This window comes from Callithrix jacchus, chromosome 1 (genome assembly GCF_049354715.1).
Source record: "Callithrix jacchus isolate 240 chromosome 1, calJac240_pri, whole genome shotgun sequence".
Taxonomy (NCBI): Eukaryota; Metazoa; Chordata; class Mammalia; order Primates; family Cebidae; genus Callithrix; species Callithrix jacchus.
The window spans coordinates 71,131,167-71,151,678 of NC_133502.1; the positions used below are offsets into that span (position 1 = coordinate 71,131,167).

General features: G+C 42.2%; 1 protein-coding gene across 9 annotated transcripts in view; it reads left to right on the forward strand.

The window, feature by feature from the left end:
* Positions 1-20,512, forward strand: part of FAM120A (family with sequence similarity 120 member A) — a 120,266-nt gene that overhangs the window by 28,999 nt on the left and 70,755 nt on the right. For all 9 annotated transcript variants that reach the window (XR_013532171.1, XR_013532172.1, XM_035298936.3 and 6 more), the window contains exons 4-5: positions 14,045-14,173; positions 15,081-15,177. Coding sequence is in view for 7 of the 9 variants with exons in the window: in XM_035298936.3 (XP_035154827.1) it covers positions 14,045-14,173; positions 15,081-15,177 (226 nt within the window). In the remaining 2 variants the exon portion in view is untranslated. The remainder of the gene's footprint in view (positions 1-14,044; positions 14,174-15,080; positions 15,178-20,512) is intronic.

Genomic DNA, 20,512 nt, shown 5'->3' on the forward strand with positions numbered 1-20,512 from the left:
GCCTCCCAGGTTCAAGCAATTCTCCTGTCACAGCCTCCTGAATAGCTGGGATTACAGGTGCATGCCTCCACATCTGGCTAATTTTTTATATTTTAGTAGAGACAGGGTTTCACCTTGTTGCTCAGGCTGGTCCCGAATGCCTGAGCTTAACGCAATCTGCCCCCCTCGGCCTCCCAGAGTGCCAGGATTACAGGCATGAGCCACCTTGGCTGGCCATTTACCTTGAATTTTACCCAAGGGTATCCTTAACTATATTTTTTATGTTTTACTGTCTTCAACCAAAAGTAATTGAGTGATACTTTTAAAATGTGTTCTTTAGGTCCAGCAGTTGGGTCTGGCTCTGAGAGAGTAGCGAGGAGAGTAGCATCAGGGTCTCCAGGAGCAATGACAGCAGGGCTGTCAGTCTGGCCTTCTCATCACAGGGACCATGTCACCTCCAGGGTGGGATGCACAGCAGACCCCACAGTGGGCCAGTCTAGTAGTAGCTCAGGGCCCTTTGAGACAAAGAGGAAGTGAATAGTCCTCTCTCTTGGGATTCCCAGATGGATACCTGGGTGGCTGTTGCAGCTGCTGTCCAACCTGTGCTCCTAGTGACCACTGTGCTTGGTGCCTGTCTCCAGACTATGGCTAGAGGTGCTGGAAGGTCTCATGCAGTGCCTGGAGCCAGCTTCCGTCAGAGAAGAGCTGTAGCATTTCAGGCACTTTGAGGCTTCGTTGTGTGTGACATATATACCATGTAATCTTGCTGGAGCTAGGTCGGTGATCAAATGACTTGATTGTTCTGAAATTCTTTCTTAAAAAACTAAGTTGAGTATAAACTGAAAATAGAAAGGTGGACTTATTTCTGACTTTCACCTATTTTGTTATAGCAGGAAGGGGTGTTTCTGATTCTATGAACCCTCCAAAGAAGGAGTTTCTTCTTACATGTTAGTGTTAATTGAAATTCACTTCATATATTTTCTTCTTGATAAGTCATTATATAATAGTTTAGTAAGAGCTAAGAAAAACTTCCTAAAATCTAAATACTTATTTGGCTTTAGAAAATATAATGTTAGGGGCCAGAAAGGTAAGTAGATTAAAAACATTCTTCTGTTTCTATTTTATTTATTTATTTATTAAACATATTCTAAATATTGTGGGGGGAAAAAGACAAGATGAGGTAGTTTGAACCCTCTGATTTTATTAATCTTTGTAGCCTTCATATTTCTATTGCATTTTTATTGTTTTAACTAGAAGCCTATGATATCTTTTTTAAAAAAATCTTTATTATAAAAATAATTTAAAAATTCAATCATTACAGAAATATGTAATGTGAAAATGAAAGGTACTTATAGTCCCACTCCTGGGAGCTAACCGCTTTAAACAGATTGATATCTGATTCTTCGAAATTTAATAAAAATGTCTGTCTTGCTAGTGGTGGTCGTCATTGTCACCATCATCATCATGCAGGTGATGCATCATGCGTATGATATTAGCTAAATGTTCTTAATTAGTAGTGTATACAGATTCATTGTACTGGATTTTAAGCGTTAAGTCTTGAAAACCTGCATTAAATAAGAAATTTGTTCTTTGCTCCTTTTAATTTGTATATGGGGTGGTTAAATGAAATAATTTTAAATACAAACTGAACTCAGAATTTCTGCTTGTTTATATCTTCCAGTTTTCTTCTTTGTTCCCTGTTTGTTTTAAAATAAAACTGGAAAGCTTAGAATTCTGAGGAATCTGCTGGAATCTCTTGGACCTCAAGAATAGTTTTTCTGTCTCTCTCTCTCTCTCTTTTTTTTTTTTTTTAAAGAGACAGGGTCTCGCTCTGTTGCCCAGGCTGGAGTGCAGTGGCTGTTCACAGGTGTGCTCATGTGCAGTACAGACGTAAACTCCTGGGCTCAGGTGATCCTGCTTCTCCTGCCTCAGCTGCCCAGGTAGCTGGAACTATAGGTGTACACCACCATATATGGCTTCTGTCTTTTTTTCACAGATGAGGAGTGGGTCCCCAGTCATATTGCTGGGAAGAGAGGGACAAAAGTTGTGGGAGGTTTATGCTCCTTCCTGTTACAGGATTGCTTTTAGTTTGGCTCTTCCCATGGAGTGAGTGGGACTGCCAAGCAGAATTCTTCCTGATTGACTTGGAATGGACAACCCTGCCAGCAGGAACAGGAACAGAGGCCAGCAAGGGAAAGACAGACACAGTCTGAATGGGATCTGAAAGATACTGTGTTGGTAGCACTGGCACTTACGATATCTCTGGAAGAGAGACCTGGAGTAGAGAGAAGCTCAGTAATAGTGTCTTTGCTGACTGTGTTTACAAAGAAATTTCTTTTGAGACAGAGTCTCGCTTTGTCACCCAGGTTGGAGTGCACTGGTGCGATCTTGGCTCACTGCAACCTCTGCCTCCCGGATTCAAGCGATTCTCCTGCCTCAGACACCCGAGTAGCTGGGACTACAGGTGTGTGCCATCACGCCTGGCTAATATTTGTGTTTTTAGTAGAGACAGGGTTTTGCCATGTTGGCCAAGCTGGTCTCAAACTCCTGACCTCAGATAATCCACCTGCCTTGGCCTCCCAAAATTCTGGGATTACAAGCGTGAGCCACCGCACCTGGCTTGCTAACTGTGCTTAGATATAGAATGCTCTTGTTTTATTTTAAATAAGCAGCATAATGGCAGTCTTAAAAATGAGTGTGTAAACATTGTCTAGCTTACTTACCCTGTGAGTTCATAACATCAGCCCTGTTTCTAACCAGGCCTTCTCCATCACTTTCTGCTTAGCATATTCACCTTCCTCTGAATGCCATGGTGACGCATGTGTGAATTAGTGCCGTGTCCTAGTCCTACTCCCATGGCTCCCCCTTCCACTCCTGGCAGATCAGACAGACACTGTTGTTGTACTCTAACTGTACACTGAGGGCTCCTCAACCTAGAGCATTCACCCTTAAAACATTTTGCCTGGGAACTGCCCCCACCCCCTGCCCAGCCAAATCTGGCACCAGACTTGGTGACAGGCAAGTTCCTTCTAAAACATTCTTGGTCAGAAACAGAGGACTTGCACTGGGCACAGTAGCTCATGCCTGAAATTCTAACCCTTTGGGAGGCAAAGGCGGGAGGATCACTTGAGCTCAGGAGTCAGACCAGCCTGGGCAACACAGACCTTATCTCTACAAAAATAAAAAAACTAGCTGGGCGTGGCGGCATGCCCCTGTAGTCCCAGCTACTTGGCAGGCTGAATTGGGAGGATTGCTTAAGCCCGGGAGATGGAGGCTGCAGTGAGCCTTGGTCTGTGCCACTGCGCTCCAGCTTGTGCAACAGAGTATGATTCTGTCTCAACAAAAAATAAGAAGAAACAGAGGGCTTGCCAGCAGTAGTCCCAGGTAAGTCCACCATCTTGATTTCTTATGTTTCTTGCTTGTAGGCCTTGTCAAGGGTCAACTTTTCTTCCTGATCCTCTTGCTGTGTCTTTGAGACTTTAGCCCGTGTCACCGGCCTCTTAGTCCTCACTGACACCATATCCTGCAGGCAGTGTTTGTCATGGTCTTCTGCAGTAGAATCCCTCATTCTCTTTGACCAGTCCCAGGGTGGATGCATTGTGTCGTCTCAGACTGCCACTTGCAGAGTAATCCTCCCACTCCCTTTTTAAATACCAGCTTTATTGAGATACAAGTTGATATACCGTAAAATCCACCACTTTAAAGTACATGGTTCAGTGACTTTTTAGAATTCACAGAGCTACGTAATCATCCTCAATATCTAATTTTAAAATATTTTTGTCACCCCAAAAAGAAGTCATGTCTGCATCAGTGGTCACTCTGCACTTCTCCCCCTCTATAACCCCTTGGCCAGACACTAATGTGATTTCTGTCACTATGGATTTGCCTATTCTGGACATTTATAAATAGAATCACACAACATGTGGTCTTTATGTTTGTGTTCTTTCACTGAGTATAGTGCTGTCAAGGTTCTTCCATGTTGTTCCATGTTGTAACAAGTATCTGTACTTTAGTCCTTAAAAAAAAAAAAGAAACAGAGTCTTGTACTGTCTCCCAGGCTGGAGTGCAGTGGCATGATCATAGCTCACTGTAACTTTGAACTTCTGGGCCCAAGCAATCCTCCTGCCTCAGTCTCCTGAGTAGCTAGGACTATTGGCGCATACCACTACATTGGGCTAATTAAAAAAATTTTTTTTTGTAGACACAGGGTTTCACCATGTTGCCCAGGCTGGTCTCAAACTCCTGGCCTCAAGCATCCTCCCTTCTCAGCCTCCCAAAGCATTGGGATTACAGGCATGAGCCCTGCACCCAGCCTACTGCATTTTTTTTTTTAAACGAATGATATCCCATTGTGTGAATGTATCACATTTTATTGATCTCTTCATCAGTTGGTAGACAATGGGTTATTTCTATCTTTTGGCAATTATAAATATTGTTGCTACAAACATTTATGTATAAGTTTTTGTGTGGATGTTTTCATTCCCCATGGGTATATGGCTGGGAGTAGAATTGCTGGGTCATGTGGTAGGTCTGTGCTTAGATTTTTTTTTCTTTATTTTTTTTGAGACTTGCTTTTTTAGAGTCTCACTCCTTTGCCTCGGCTATGGCATGATCTTGGTTCGCTGCAGCCTCTGCCTCCCAAGCTCAAATGATTCCTTGCCTTAAACTCTGGAGTAGCTGGGATTATAGGTGTGCACTACCATGCTTGGCTAATTTTTGTATTTTTAGTAGAGACAGGGTTTTACCATGTTGGCCAGGTTGACCTCAAGTAATCCTCCTACCTTGGCTTCCCAAAGTGCTGGGATTACAGGCATGAGCCACCTTTAACTCGCCTTTGCTTAGCTTTTTGAGGAACCACCAAACTGTTTTCCACAGCAGCTGCACAGTTTATATTCCCCCCAGCAAGGTGTAAAGGTTCTGATTTCTCCACATCCATACCTCTGCTTGTTATTGTCTATATTTTTTATTTTCTCAGCCTAGTGAGGTTGGAGAAACCTCCATTAAGATGAGGTTTCTTATTTTTGTTTTGATTTGCATTTCTTTGATGACCGATGATGATGAATATCTTTTCCTGTGCTTATTGGTCCTTTTTAGACCTTCTTTGGATAAATATCTCTTCATATTTTTGCTCATTTTCAAATTGGGTTATTTATCTTTTTATCATTGAGTTCTAAGGGTTTTTGTTTGTTTTTTTGAGGCAGAGCCTCACGCTGTTGCCCAGGCTGGAGTGCAGTGGTGTGATCTCAGCTCATTGCAACCTCTGCCTTCTAGGTCCAAGTAATTTTCCTGCCTCAGCCTCCCGAGCAGCTGGGACTACAGGCATGCGCCACCATACCCAGCGAATTTTTGTATTTTTAGTAGAAATGGGGTTTCATCATGTTGGCCAGGCTGGTCTCGAACTCCTGATGTTAAGTGATCTGCCCACCTTGGCCTCCCAAAGTGCGGGGATTACAGGTGTGAGTCACCACACTTGGCCTACATTCTAAGGGTTTTTAATATATTCCAGATGCAAGTCTATTGTTAGATATGTGATTTACAAATACACTACTGATCTTTGCAATAGGTTTGTATCTCAAACTGTTATCTTAAGAAAGGAGTCAAACCTAAAGGAAATCTGTCTGATCACATTTATATAAAACTCTAGAAAAGGCAAAATTATAGTGATAGAAAGCAGACTTGTGGTTTTCTGGGACTGCAGTGGGAAACAGACACAATGGGCCTCTGGGATAATGAGAATGTGGTATTTTCTTGATTGTGATAGTAGTTAACACTCTTGGATGCATGTGTTGTAACTCATTGAATTATATGCTAAAATTGATGGATTTTATTGCATGTGAAATATTTCAGTAAAACTAATTTGAAAAATGCTGGTGTCTTGACTGTAGGCAGCCCCTCCATGTGGGCAGTATTCTATTCTCCTTCATAGTTACTGTGAACATTCGTCACTCTCTCCTGGGCCTCTGCTCAATTTCACACTGCTTTCTCTTAGCAGATTCCTTATGCTAGAATATTGACACTGTCAGGCATGGTCCTCCTTAACTTCTCTTTCCTCATATACGCATTCATTTTCCAATTATACTTCTTTCTTTTCCAGCCTGACACTGGAGTATTCCTGGCTTCCTTGAGCCTTTGTCATTAAACATATCTGGTGGGACTCTGTATAATCTCTCCCTCTGTCTCGGTTCTTGGCCCTCAGTTTGTAAATATGAAGAGGTCTGCCCCATGTTCTTCTGACTACCATCTTGTGTCTCTCAATGCTTAACTTCCTTCTCTTTAATCTCACTGTTGTAAGATGGCTTTGTCAAGACCACCGATTCCTGTGTGAGCGGATCTTGTGGATGGTTTTCAGCCTCATCATCATCCTTCTCTCACTGGGGCCCTCCCGCCTGGCTTCCCACATGTCAGTGTTCTGTAGTCTTTCTTTTTTTCCCCCTCGCCTCTGTTGCCTCCTACGGCTTCCATCTGTACTGCGATTCTCACACTTTCCTGGCAGATCTGTGCTGAAGTCTCAGCTACCATGAAATACATTTCTCCAGACAAGTCCCTTTCCCCGAGCTTTCCATCCAGTCCTCTCTACTTGGATATTGCAGTGCATGTCAGATTTGGCATTTCTGATTTACAGATGTCTTCATCTTCTCTAAATTGGCTTGTCCTCCTGTATTGTACTTGCCACCTAGTGTCCTTGCCAGTCATCCAAGATAGAACTTGGGAGTCATCTTTGATTCTTCCCCTTCCTGCAATCTGCTTTGATATTTCCTGAATTACCACACCCTCTCCTTACTTCTGTTTCCATCACTGCTTGCTGGGATTCATGCAGGAGCTATGAACCCTTCCTCTTGTTGATCTTTTTCTCTGCTGTCTGTCTTCCACATGGATAACAAAATGATCTGTATAAACTCAGGTCTGATCTCATCATTCTCCTGTTTAGAATTTTTCAGTGACTTTCTTCATCTTTGGCAGTGGTTTGAATTCCACGAATCTGTTAAAGAAAAAGTTGGAAGACTACTGTTGTCTTGCTTACTCTTAATTTTTCTAAATAAGAACATTGGAAGAAAAAGGAATTCACTGTCTACCATCTTTTCATTAAATAAGCACATTTCAACACTTAAAAAAGGTGCAGTTTTGAACAGAAGATAAAAAGACCACAGTGCTGTGGCTAAGTGTGTAGAGTCCACTCAGCCACTTACCTGGTTGACTGTGGTAGGTACTTAGTTATCTATTCTATAAGATGGGGACATTAACAGTGACTACTCATAGAATTGTTGTGAGGATTAAATGCAGTATGCATCCTTAGGGGACAGCTTGGGTACATAGCCCTCAAAACTATTAGAATACGTTACAGGTATTCCCCCAAAAAGGGAAGGTGACACAGTATACTAGTTTTCTCCTTGGACTGGTGGCACTTTTCTGTAAAGAGATCCTGTCACTGCAGATGGAGCCCAAGTTCCAGTAGGGCAGCTGAAGCCACCTATGGCCTGCCTGCCTGCCTTCCTTTTCTTTCTAGGCTCTAGGTCTGTAAAATGAGATGAAGAACGTTTCTTTGTTCAGTTTAAATCCTTTAAGTATTTCAGTATACATGCATAGCAGTTTCCATCTTTGGAGTGATGATCACACTTAGCATTATTTGTGATTAATTGAGTTTTAACAGCCTTTCAAATCTTTATTTAGGCAGATGTGTACAGAATACTGATATGTATCATAACATTTCAAGTATTTTGAAGCATGACTATTAGTGGTATCTGACAATTCTAGGGTCTACATGTTTTCCTTTCTCTTGACTCTTATAGTAGAACACCTTGGGCCTACAAGGTGCATTCGGTGATTCTGTAGCTTGGAGGGCTTAGTCAGAAGCACAGACTGCTGGCGCCAAGGACTGTGGTCGTGACAGTTTCTTGGGGACCACACTTTCAGCTTCACCCACGTTGGATGACCAAGGAAGCTATTCTCCCTCCTCACTCCCGAGACCTGTGGTCCACTGTGTCCTCTTAGGGTTTCCCTTAGAGACTGGAGCAACATTTTGTCACCAACAAGAATGTGAGTTTTTTGAAGTCAGAACACTTGAAGGGTTGTTCTGTCTTCCTTTTCTAGCACATGCCTCACCCATGAATGGATATTGACCGAATCGAGCTTCTGATTTCTCTTCCTTGAAATTGCCAAAATGCAGAGTACTTCGCTGTTTTCAACTTGGTATTGAAGTAAAACAGTTCTGCTTCAGCAGTGATACTGTGTGAAACTTGCATTTATATACATTTGCATTTTAAATGAGCAGCCAGGAGACACTTTGGGAGCAGTGGCACCAACAGTCTCAAAACCATTTAATCATAGTTTTGTATGGTGTATTAGTGGATTTTAGAGATTAGGCCAGACCTTGTCAAATGATCCTTTCTAGTGGTACATTTTAGAGAGTTTCAAAAGAGTTTTCAGTCAATGTATTCATGGAAAGGAATATTGAATTTTATTGAATCCTTTGCGTACTGTGGCATGTTGAGTTTGATTTAACAGTTGGAATATTACATGGTAACTTCATTTAAATGAATTCACAGCCATAGGAAAAATGTTTAATTTTAAAGATACAACCAAGAGTGAAACTGCAGATTTATAAAGCAGTGAAATATTAGAAAATAGTGAATAAATAAATAAATGTTTCTTTAGCAGGGGCTAAATTATTTATTATTTTGCTTTCAGGAACCAGGAAGAGATTGTTTTCTTTGGGTTTCAAGTGTTGTTATAGTGTAATTGTTTCTTAGCTTCCTTAAGGTGCCCCTTGAATGCCGGAAGTAATTCACTGAAATCAGTGGCTCTAAGGCATCAAAGAGCTTTTCTGTATGGAGTAGCCACCAAGCAGCTTCAGTGAGGGCTTCCCATCGAAGCCCCCTTTGAGGACGTGCCTGACAGGTTTCCATGGACTTTTGTGTCCTTTTAGTATGTAGTATGGGTGCCAGCATCTACCTTTCACCCCTAACGCTGGTCCTGTAGATAGATTGGTGAGAACACCTACTGCTTGTTCTGAAAGTTAGCCCTGGGGGTGTCAAGCTGCTTGGAGATGAGGCCAAAGGCTCACCCTGCGTGGCCGCAGCATAAGTCCAGCCAGTTATCCTAGCACCACCCATGTGGGGTGCAGGCCCTGTAGTGTGGCCAGGCTGATGCCTACATCACTGACCCAACTTCAAGATTGTAGCCTCCTGGAGGTTTTTTTTTAAAAAACAAAACAAAGGTTGGCAAGAGTAGCCAAAGGACAGGAGATTGTCAAGGGTGACAATGGGATGCCACTGCTCATGGATTGTGACATGTCAGGGAGACGGCCCTGTGGCATGCTTGCCTGGGTCAGGTTTGGTGGCATTCGGCCTTCGGCAAGACCCTACATGCTATATCCATCTGTCAGTGATATTTAGAAGACTGCAGTACAGTTTTTAGTAGGAAATGAGGAGATTTAGGGAAAGATGATGCTAAAAGTTAAAATCTTTAACATGAGGATATTTTTGCATGGAGACAATGATCAATTTCTACACAAACAGTATATATTTGTTATTTAATGATTCTACCTGGAAGCAAGGGGGTGGGCTGAATCTTTTGGAGGTCTTTTCCAGCTCTAAATTATTTTCTTCACCTACAAAGCAGGTAAAATTTCAGTCACAACTAGTGAAATTGCTATGCAGTGACATGAAAAAGGCAATTTGATCATAAGTGTTTGCTTGTTAATTAAATAAAATTTACTTACTCAACTTAGAGATAGAATATACATGTGGATCTAGCTCTAGATATATTGCAATTTCTTTGAAATTTTTTTTTAAATGTTTTTGGGCTACAATTTAAAAAACTGATTAAAGAAAGCAGAAGAGGAAATAAATGGGACATTAATTACAGTATTTTGTAGGCTGTCTCTAAGCAGCAAACACTTCACTTGTTTAGTTTGAGTGTTAATTTTGTTTTTATAAATAGGCAAGGACAGATTACTTTAACTCTGCTGTGCAGTTACTGAATAGAACCACGTGCTATTTTAGAATGTCAGGGAAGGTTTAGCAACACAGTTTTGATGCTTTTTATGGACAAACAAGTCTTGATGTTTTTTTTTCCCAGTTGGCAGTATATTGGTAACTACCTTCATGTGCGTGGTATTTATACAGGTATATATGTATGTGTAGAGATATGTAGATAGATAGCATATAAATTAACTTCTCATACTTATATGCTTTTATCATGTTAAAACATTTAACAAGTTTCTAAGGGATTTATCTTAGAATACCTTTTATTACCAAGATTCCTTGGTATATTTAAATAAAGATATATCTACAACTATCCTGTCTAGATATCTATCTATCTATTATCTATCATCTATCGATCAGTTTTCTTCAATGTAAAATATCTCATGTAAAGTCCATCCTTATGTCCCTGTGGTGTTGCATTTCTGTCTTCTAGCCACTTTCTCGTATGGCAGGGATGGGGTTTACTGATGTGACCAGGTCCTTAGGACAGCGCCTCTGACTCCTCCTGCATGTGGGTAGTGAATGCATGCCAGGTCCTGACCCTAAGGATTAAACAAGACGTCAGGGAGCTCATCCTGGATTGGATTTAGAAGACTAGATTAGGAGCCATCCGGGACGGAAGCAAGCTTCTCTCTGCACAGGCTCGGAGCTGCCTGTGGAGTGGGGTGGAGGAGGGTGGCTGGTGGGGAGGGCGGCTGGTGGGGAGGGCAGCTGCATGGTCAGCAAATTATAAAGGGCCAATGTTTTCAGCATTAAACCAGAGGTAGCATGTTTGATGTTATTGAGCCACTCAGAATAATTTAGAGAGCACTTTAAATTATAGCATCTATTCACTTCAAGGATCTTTTAGCTGCATGTTGTAGGGCTGGGGACAGTGATGATGAGGATATTCACAGGAACAAAAGCAGCAGGTTCTGTTGTTTTTACTTTGAAGTGGAATGGGAGTGCAGCAGGGCTGCCTAGTTACTTGTGGTATCATGGATGTAAGCCATTGTCATGGGCTGCACATGCCCCTGGGAGACAGGAGGCCCTGCACCCTTCCCTATGAACTTCTTTACTTCTGGGGAGAGCCTGTTGCTGTTCCTGCTTGCTCTGGCCAGGAAGGTTGACTTGTTTGCTATGCAAGGCCCCGGCTCCCCAGGTGCAGGTGCCTGTTGCAAAACAAGAAGCAGTGGTGGCAAAATGAACACCTCCCTAAATTAAACCACAAAGTTTAGGACCAAACTATTAAAAATACTATCTTCGAATGGTATGGTCTTGTTTATGAGTGTATTTTGGCATGTGTTCAAACCAAAGTTTATTGCAGCCAATTTAATGTACTCTTCTCTAATAACAGCTCATAGATCAGAAATTGTCTCTCTTTTAAACCTTCCCATCCATATCAAACAAAATGACGTTGAGGTTAAGAGGGGCCCTTTCTCTTAATGGAAATACAATACTTCTCCTATATAATTTTGGAGGGCCCAAAGATGTGGAAACAATGTATTTATAAGAATTATATTAAACAATCTTCATTTGATAAACAGTACCTTACAATCAATCCTAATGATATCTATCAAACTTGAATGAGAGCAATTTCAGCATCAACTCTTGAACAGTAGGAAACAAGAGAGTACCCAAATCCGCTCTAAAGGGAGCAGCACTGGCTGATGTTCTGCCGAGTCTCTAGGTGTTAGGACCTGATTTACAGGGAAAACAGAATCAAACAGGTAGGCGCTCTGGACCCAAGCCCTCACATGGTGACTTGCCTACCTCCTGGGGGCCCACTGTCCCCCCAGGGGCTTTTGGGTCCCTATGGATTTTGGGCAGAGTCCCAGGAGCCAAAGGACCACTTGGGAAGGGCTGAAACTTGGCTTCACAGTCAGCTAGCTTCTGTCTATAGTGGTCGTGTTCTTTCTGGAACTCCTGAGCGCTCTCTCAGTGGACATGGCAGCCATCCAGCCTTCCTGGGCCCTTTTCTCATAGAAGAGAATCTCCCTCTGAAAACTGGAAGTGTCTTCCTTCAATTTCCAGTGGTTGCAGGTCTGACACATGTGGTTTAAGTACTCGTGTGCCTTGCAAAGTCTCTGATCTAGGTCCAGGCAGTAGTCATCCTCCTTCATGGACACCTACTGAGGCCCCATCATGGGTTCTCAGTGCAGTTCAGGCAGAGTGGAAAGCTTCAGCTGTAGCTTTGCGAGTTGCTTCCTCAGCTGTGCCCTTGTGCCCTGCAGAGAGGCCTGCTCGCCAATCAGACTTTGGATCTGTGCTGTGCATTCTTTACTCCTTTAGAATTCTTCCCACAATTGCATATCTGCTGCTCCAGTCTTTCCTTCAGCACATTTGAAGGATGCACCTAAGTCACCATCACCATCCACGTATTTTGGAGGAACTTGTGGCCAGAACACTAGGGGACCACCATATTCTGCTTCCCTGTTCCACTTCATTGCCAAGTCCCCATCCTTCACATGGTCTCTACTGCTCTCCCGCAGGTGCAGGATGCTTGGAGGGGTGTGTGGGACAGGGAGGTCATTCTCCTCACTCCAACATTTGTGGCCTGTTCTTTTACTGTCTTTGCCTGCTCTGGCCTTAAACTAAGTTTATGTACTATTCTAAATCCTTTGCTTTTATTTTGACATCTTTGATGGCATCTTCACGAAGAGTAGATTCCATCTCAAAAAGACAGTTTCTTTGCGTATCCATAAGAAGCACTTTCTCATTTATTCAGGATTTATCATGAGATTGCAGCATTCAGTCACATCTTCAGGCTCCACTTCTAATTCTGGTTCCCTTGCTGTTTCTACCACATCTGCAGTGACTTCCTCCACTGAAGTCTTCAACCCCTCAAAGCCATTTATGAGGGTTGGAATCAATTCCAAACTCCTGTTAAGGTTGATATTTTGACCTCCTTCCATGAATCATGAATGGCCATAATGGCATCTAGAGTAGTGAATTCTGTTCAGGTTTTCAATGTGCTTAGTCCAGATGCATCACAGGAGTCATTATCTATGGCAATTCTAGCCTGATGAAATGTATTTCTTTAATAATAAGACTTGAGTGTCAAAATTACTCCTTGATCCGTTATGGGATGTGGAATGAATGTGTGTCAGCAGGCATGAAGACAACATTCATTTCCTTGTATGTTAATATACAAGGGCTGGTCCCTCTGCAGGCTCTTGGGAGGATCCTGGCCTGTTCAGCCTCGAGCATCTGAGGCCCTGTCACGCCACATCACTGTGCACAGATTTCCCTGCCTCCTTTTTCCACATTTTGAGGACCCTGTGATTCCCTTAAGCTCGTTTCAATAATCCAGGACAGGATTCTTATTTGGAGGTCAGCTGACAGGCAGCCTTCATTGAACTTTGCCCCGTAATGCAGCATATTCACAGGTTCTGGAGAGGAAGATGTGGACAGCTTTGGGAGGTCATTTTCCTACCTACCACAAAGCTATTATTAGGTGGTTAGTCTTCTTTTTCAAATTGTTAACTTGCCTTTTTCTGGTATCAACTGTTTTTGGCTAATGAGATGTTCCTACACTTTATTTGATATTCTCTGTCACTTTCCTCAAACATGTCCCTCAACAGGCAGTGATACCATTTTTCTCCAATTACAGCTGAAGTTGGCCTTTGAAGGTGGATTCAGGGACTTGGTAATTGCATTTATGCTTACAGTTTCAGGGAGTCCTGGGCTCTTATCTAAAGGTCCCACTGCTGCAGGCTTTTGTCTTTGTTGGTCGGTGTCAGTGAATCGAGGCCTTCTTTCTGGGCTGCTTTGTGCTTCGCTTGTTTTGGGTGCAGGTCCTGGGCTTGGAATTAATTGCCAACAGGTCTTGGACTTCTGAGAAGTGGTAGAAGGCTGTCAGATGCTCTTTTCACCCAACACAAGTTTAAGCAGTTGAGTTGTATTTCATCCACTGAAAGGAAAATCCCATTCTTGAGCTTCAAAACGTGAACAACTTAGGGAAGTCTTAGGGCTGAGATCTCACAGGTGGACAATCATCAGACACTGATAGTTATCTTAGATGATAGCTCCTTGTTGGAATTTCTGACTCCTGGTTCTGGGTGCTCACCACCTACTGTTGACACCTGTGTTTGTTTTCTCAGGTCCGGGCCCACCAGCTGGTCTTGCCACCTTGCGACGTAGTGATCAAAGCCGTTGCTGACTATGTCCGCAACATTCAGGACACCTCTGACTTGGATGCCATAGCTAAAGATGTTTTCCAGCATTCACAGGTAAAAAAAGAAAGAAACAAACAAACAAAAACAATAAAAACAACAGATTTATGGGATAGGACTTTGCGTAGTGGTGTGGCCAGATTTGGAAGAAGGAGACTTGAGGGTGTAAGCTGACTGGATGGGTCTGAGAGCTCTTGGCTTATCTTGTCAGGCTACTGGGAGAAAGCTGCAGGTTGCAAGGTCAGAGGCTGATGTAGCCTGGCCATGCTCCCTGCCAGCCAGGAAGTCGCAGCCACCTCACCCAGCTTTTCCAGCCTGAATAAAAGGAGGGAGATTCAGGTAGATGGTTGGTGAGGTCTCTGCTGTAACTAAGTTCTTGATCTCAACTTAATAGCGTCTGTATTGCAGAGTTTTCAGAACATGAACATCAAGTCAGTCATATGGTATTACAAATCTCTGAATTTGTCTCTTTCCTTCAGGTGATGGTCAGGGATTTTCTTCTTTTTTGGGGAAGTAGGCATACCAACAAGTTGGCATCAGTGTAATAGGCGAGGCTTTGTGGAACTCCCGCTATGTCTCTAGAGAGCTGAAACCCTGGGCAGGCACATCCTCAGACTGTTACTGCCATCTGTTCCCTGGTGCAGATGGCTTAAGAGTTCTCTCTGGGCAGGACCAGAGACAGAGCAGAGTGGAAGTCAGAGAAGTCCTAGAGCTAGAACCCACAGCCCTGGCTACCACTTTGGAGTTCTGCTCTTTTAACTACCTTGCTGTAAAAGAATTCACATTTGGTTTGATGTTTTTGTAATAATCTTTTTATATTTCCTGAAATTGTTAATGTCATTCTAAATTCTTATCTAACTTGAAATGTTGCAGATTATTATACATGTGCTGAATTATAAAAATATTGTGATACACATGACCAGTGACACACCAATTTATGAAGGTTTTCCTGCCTTTATTTCAGTCTAGAACAGATGACAAAGTTATACGATTTAAGAGAGCAATTGGATATTATTCAGCGACTAGTAAGCCTATGTCTTTTCATCCACCACATTACTTAGGTAAGTTAATAAAAGCCTCTCTGTGATCAATATTGACCATGTGATAATCCAAATAGGGTTAAATATTCACCATAGAATCTTGCAGGTTTAATGCTTTTGAAACATGATTTTCTGTAATTAGAGCCAAACTTCCTGGGCAGACTCAGTAGCAATCCATGAAAATATTGAGGAGGAAGAGAAGACTTAATAGCCTTTGTAGGTTGTAGAAGAATCAGAGGTCATCATGTAGATGAGGCAGCAGGTCGAGGGGATGTTGATGTCTTGGCGTCTCTGAGATACCACTTTAAGTAAAGAATTGCCTGAGGACATAGAAGGGCCTCCACAACTGCAAGTGACTTCATAAATGTGATGTGTTTGTAGTTTCTCTTTCTTTGATTCCTGCTTTTTTTTAAATTCTTTTTTGTTGTTTAGTACAATCTCGCTCTATCACCTGGGGTGGAATACAGTGGCGTGATCTTGGGTCACTGCAACCTCTGCCTCCCAGGCTCAAGGGACTCTTGTGCTCCAGCCTCCTGAATAGCTGGAATTACAGGCATGCACCACCACACCCAGCTAATTTTTGTAATTTTAGTAGAGATGGGGTTTTACCATATTCGCCAGGCTGGTCTCGAACTCCCAGTCTTAAGTGATCTGCCCATTTCAGTGTTTCAAAGTGCTGGGATTATAGGCATGAGCCACCAGAGATTTGAAATTGGGGAATAAAAATATTTATAAGCTGTCAGCCTGAAGCATGCTTTGTATTAACCATCTTGTGGAGGTTATAAATCATCAAACCGTAAATAGAAGTATGATAAATAGACACCAACTCTCATTTAAATTGTGGTGTTTGCTTCAGATAAGTTAACAAAAGAATGCATGTTCAAGAGACTGTTACTGGAAGGAGACTTTTTATTTATTTGAGAAGACTAATTCCAAGATTGAAAGTGGCCTTAAGAGCTGCACACTTCATTTATTCAAGTGTAGTGTCTGCTGTGTGCTAGGAACTGGGCATCAGGGATAGAGACATGGCACTGACTTTGGCTGCCTGTGTATGGGGCTGGGTGATAGACAAGGAAACAAGACCTGTGCGGATGCCTGTAATAAAGGAGGTATGGCTTGTAACCTAGAGACTGGCGTGGGTGGAGGCCAGGACTGCTTGGCCCGGGCCTCCCCACTACAAGGTCAGTAAATGGCTGCAGCCTCCCAGTGGGGCTCTTTGCTGCTCTCTTGCTCCCCTCCAATCCATTTTCTTCCCAGCCGCCAAAGTAATGGTTAAAAATGGCAATTGGACTGTGCTACTCCCATGCCTAGAATTCCCCATTGGCTTCACATCACACTTGGAATAAATTCCCAACTGCTTACTGTAAGGGTTCGAATGAGGCAACTGAGGCCAGTTATTGAAATAAAGAAATTTAGCTGGCTCCCGGGCAAGGTTCCATGGTCCCGGAGAAAGGGGCCAGAGAAGTCGCGTTTGACTTCTTGGGTGTGGGGTTTTATAGGGAGTGAAGTGAAGGCGTTTAATTGGCTGTGGAGAAACAGGAGGTGGACTGGGTGAGCTGCTATTGGTAGGTAGGCGGGATTTCGGTGAGCGGGCTGTGCTATTGGGCAGGTTTTGGTGGGGTTTTCCAAAGTTGGGCTAGGTGCCGAGTGCAGAGCTTGATGTCCAGCGTGGAGTGGTGACGAGGGAGTGGTGACGTAGTTTTCAGGCTCGGAGAGGGATGGGCGTGTCCGAGCTCCCGGCGAGGCAACCGGCGTTACACTTACCTTGCGTCCTCCCCATGATCTGAGACCACTGGCTCCTCACTCCTGAGTGCCGCCTCCTTTCTTGCCTTGCATGAATCCAGCTAGCTTCTGCCCTGGGCCTCTGGGCGAGCTGTTGTGCCTGGAGGGCTTTCTCTGACCAGCTTGTGTTTGTGCCCTTCTAATTTGTGAGATCCAGTCTGTAATGTTCTCTAAGGTCTGCCTGGCTTTAAATCTCTATACACATCTTGGCTTCTGTTTTTCACCACTACCACCCTTTCCCCTGGCACTCCCCACAGTGTAGTCTGGGGTAGTGAGGGCCTGTTAGTCACCTTTACTCTTGTATCCCCGGTGGATAAATATTTGACTGAATGAATTGATCCACTTGGTTTTTTAAATCAAGAGAGTGAAGTGATGAGATGTGTTTTAGGATTATTCTTGGAAAAGGGGCATAGAGCATTGGCAGGAGGGAGACTTTTGTACATTGTTTCATCTGGTAAAGTGGGGCGTATGGGACCAGATCGCAATATGTCTGCTGTATATCCTGCACACACAAGAAGTCTAATATTTGCTTGTGGGAATGATGGGGAGTGTGAACATTGACACCTGGGGCCTACTGCCTTCTGACCTTGGGCTCCCTATTTTATTAGAATGGGGTCATTATGTGAATATTAAAAGAAAAGGCATATGTAAAGTGCTTTAGTGAATGAAGTACTTGTTCAGTCATTAAGTGCTCTTTTAGGTCATTCTGCCTATAAGAATAACAGATACTGTCTGATAGTAGATACTGTCATTATTCCGATTGGCAGAATGGCCTCAGTCGGCACTGAATGATTGGGCATTGGCATGAGCAGTAAGGGGTCTGAAAGGAGTGCACAGGTGGGGGAGGGCAGTCTCTTGTAGTTTCTCCAATGCTGGGCTCCTGTGGGACAATCTGTAAGGCAGGTATAGTTTAGAAAGTCCTTAGACTGTACTTGGGACTAGAAAATCTATTTAGGAGAAAATTTGGAAGATAAGTATGGAGAAACAGCACACTTAATTAACATTTGGCATTGATCTGGGCTCCTGATAATCAAGAAGATGTTTTGAATAGGCAAGGTGAGTTAAGTTTGAATGTCTTAAAAGTATGTTCTGTCAAGTGCTTTTGTATTTTTATCAAATTATTAATATTTTAGATAAGTGTTTTAGAGATAAAGTTTACTCAGAATTTAGTATTACTTTCATTTTCGCTACTCGGTGGTTTATGGAGAACAGAAAAGTAACTGGTAGATGTTTGGGATGATAGTTTTAGGCAGGTTAGTGTATGTGTGAACTGCCTGTAAATCCTCCTGTACAGCATTTCCTGATGTTTCAGGCTGTTGCAGAAATGAGGGTTGTATGTAGAGGGACTAACCAAAAACACAGGCACAGAATGACAGCCAGGCAGGAAGTTTGGGCAGTGTAGAATTTCAAGATGACTGTTATGCAGCCTGGAATGGCAGGAGACAAGCCTGGAGAGAGAGGATTCAGGCAAGATTGGGAAGGACCTTTTGTTTCAAGCTATATACACACAATTTGGAACTAGCAGAAATGGATTCTTGTAAAAATAACTTTAGTTTTTTTTTCTGATAACTCTGAAGAAGCGTAAGTTATATTAACTCTCATTGATTTTTACCCCTGCATACTACTGGGATCCTACGTGAAACTAACAGGATGAGGACTGGAATCTAAGACGAACGTCTAGAAGGAGTGACATGGAGTCGGGGGGAACTTTTCTGGCACCCCAAGTTAGAACTCAATATATATTTTCCATAGAGATATTTTTATAAGTAGTAGGTAGGTCTTTGGTGATTTGTCATAGAATCCAACCACAGTCCATTGTGTTATTCTACAGGAAAATAATTTGGAATTTTGAACAACCTATGTAGGGGATATTACTTCCTCGTTATATTAGAATTTATCTAATTAATCATTCAGAAATTGGAATGTGTATAGAGTTTTGAAGAAATTTTAGGGTAATCATATTATAAGCTTAGACCATGGGTATTGGTGAAAAACATGGGCAAGTTGATCTAGCCAGAGGTTTCTAAACTTGGCTAGAATTTTAGATACCACCTCAAATCTGCTATTTCAGGATCTTAATTGGGCCTTAGGAATTTATATTTTTTAAAAAGAGATGTTCCTAGCTAGGTACCACTTGGCCTGGCTTTTGGGAACCACAACTCATCCTCTGTGCTTTTCCTTGTAAGTCTGTAAATCTGTCTGCAGTACTAAGAAAAATACCTTAGTAAACAGTTACTGCATAGTTTAGAGTTCATAGAGGGACACACATACACACACACATGTGTGTGCACACAATAGAGTCTCCCAGAAATCGGTGGTGTGATGCATACTTACTTTTTTAAGAATTCACTATGTCTTAATTACTAAGCAAGGACCTGCCTATCTGGAAATGATTTGTTCTTTCTCTCACAGCGTGTAAAATCTGCTATAGTTCACCAGGAAATCACCAATCTAAATACAAGCACAAATAAGATATGTCATAGTTGAGATTTCAGAATATTCATTTCCCTAGTTAAACCAGTAGCTCCAAAATCATTGGTGGAATTCACAAAAGTAACAAGTAACACAAGTGTTGGGGTCTCATCTCAGATCTGTGGGCACAGATTCTGTGTGTAGATTAAATGAGGCTGAAGAAGTATCCAGTGTGTCATTGGCCTTCCCTCAGTGAAGAATAAATGGGCTCCTACTACACATTTTAATTATATATTTGTTAGAGTGGTTAACATACAAAACACCAACAATACTACATGCTGGCGAGGATGGGTAGCAACAGGATGTGTTACTAATGGGATGGCAAAAATGGTACAACTATTTGGGAAGACAGCTTTGCACATTTGTACAAAATTCCCGATTATGTTTGTTGGTGTTTGCCCAAAGGAGTTGAAAACTTAAGTCTACGTAAAAACCTGCATACAGATATTTAAAACAACTTTATTGATAAGTGTCAACACTTGGAATCTACCAAGACGTCTTCACTAGGTCAGTGGGGAAATAAAGTTTGGTATATCTAAGCAATGAAATATTATTCAACACTAAAAAGCAGTGAACTATCAAGCCATGAAAAGACACAGAGGAACATAAGTACATATTACTAAATGAAAGAAGCCAATCAGAAAAGGTGTTACATACTGTGCAAATCCAGCTATAGGACATTCTGGAAAAGGCCAAAAGTATGGAGGCAGGAAAAAGATCAAGGGTTGCCAGAGGTTGTGGGGAGGGAAGGATGAATAGGCAGATTTTTAGGGCAGTGAAACTATTCTTTATGATACTGTAATGGTGGATAAGCATGGCATTATACATCTGTCCATATCTAGAAACTGTACAGCAACAAGAGTGAACCCTAATGTCAGCTGTGGGCATTAGGTAATCATAAAGTAGCCAGGTTTGGCTCATTGGTTGGGACAAATGTATCACACCAATGCAAAGTGTAATTCTGTAACCTTGAAACTGCTAAAAAAAAAAAAAAAAAAACTCTATTAATTTTTTTTTTTTTAAAAGATCTTGTTGATTTGTGCATTTCATGACAGGCAGTGTGCTGGGTGCTGGATGGTGTTGTAAATAAGAGAGCAGTTAC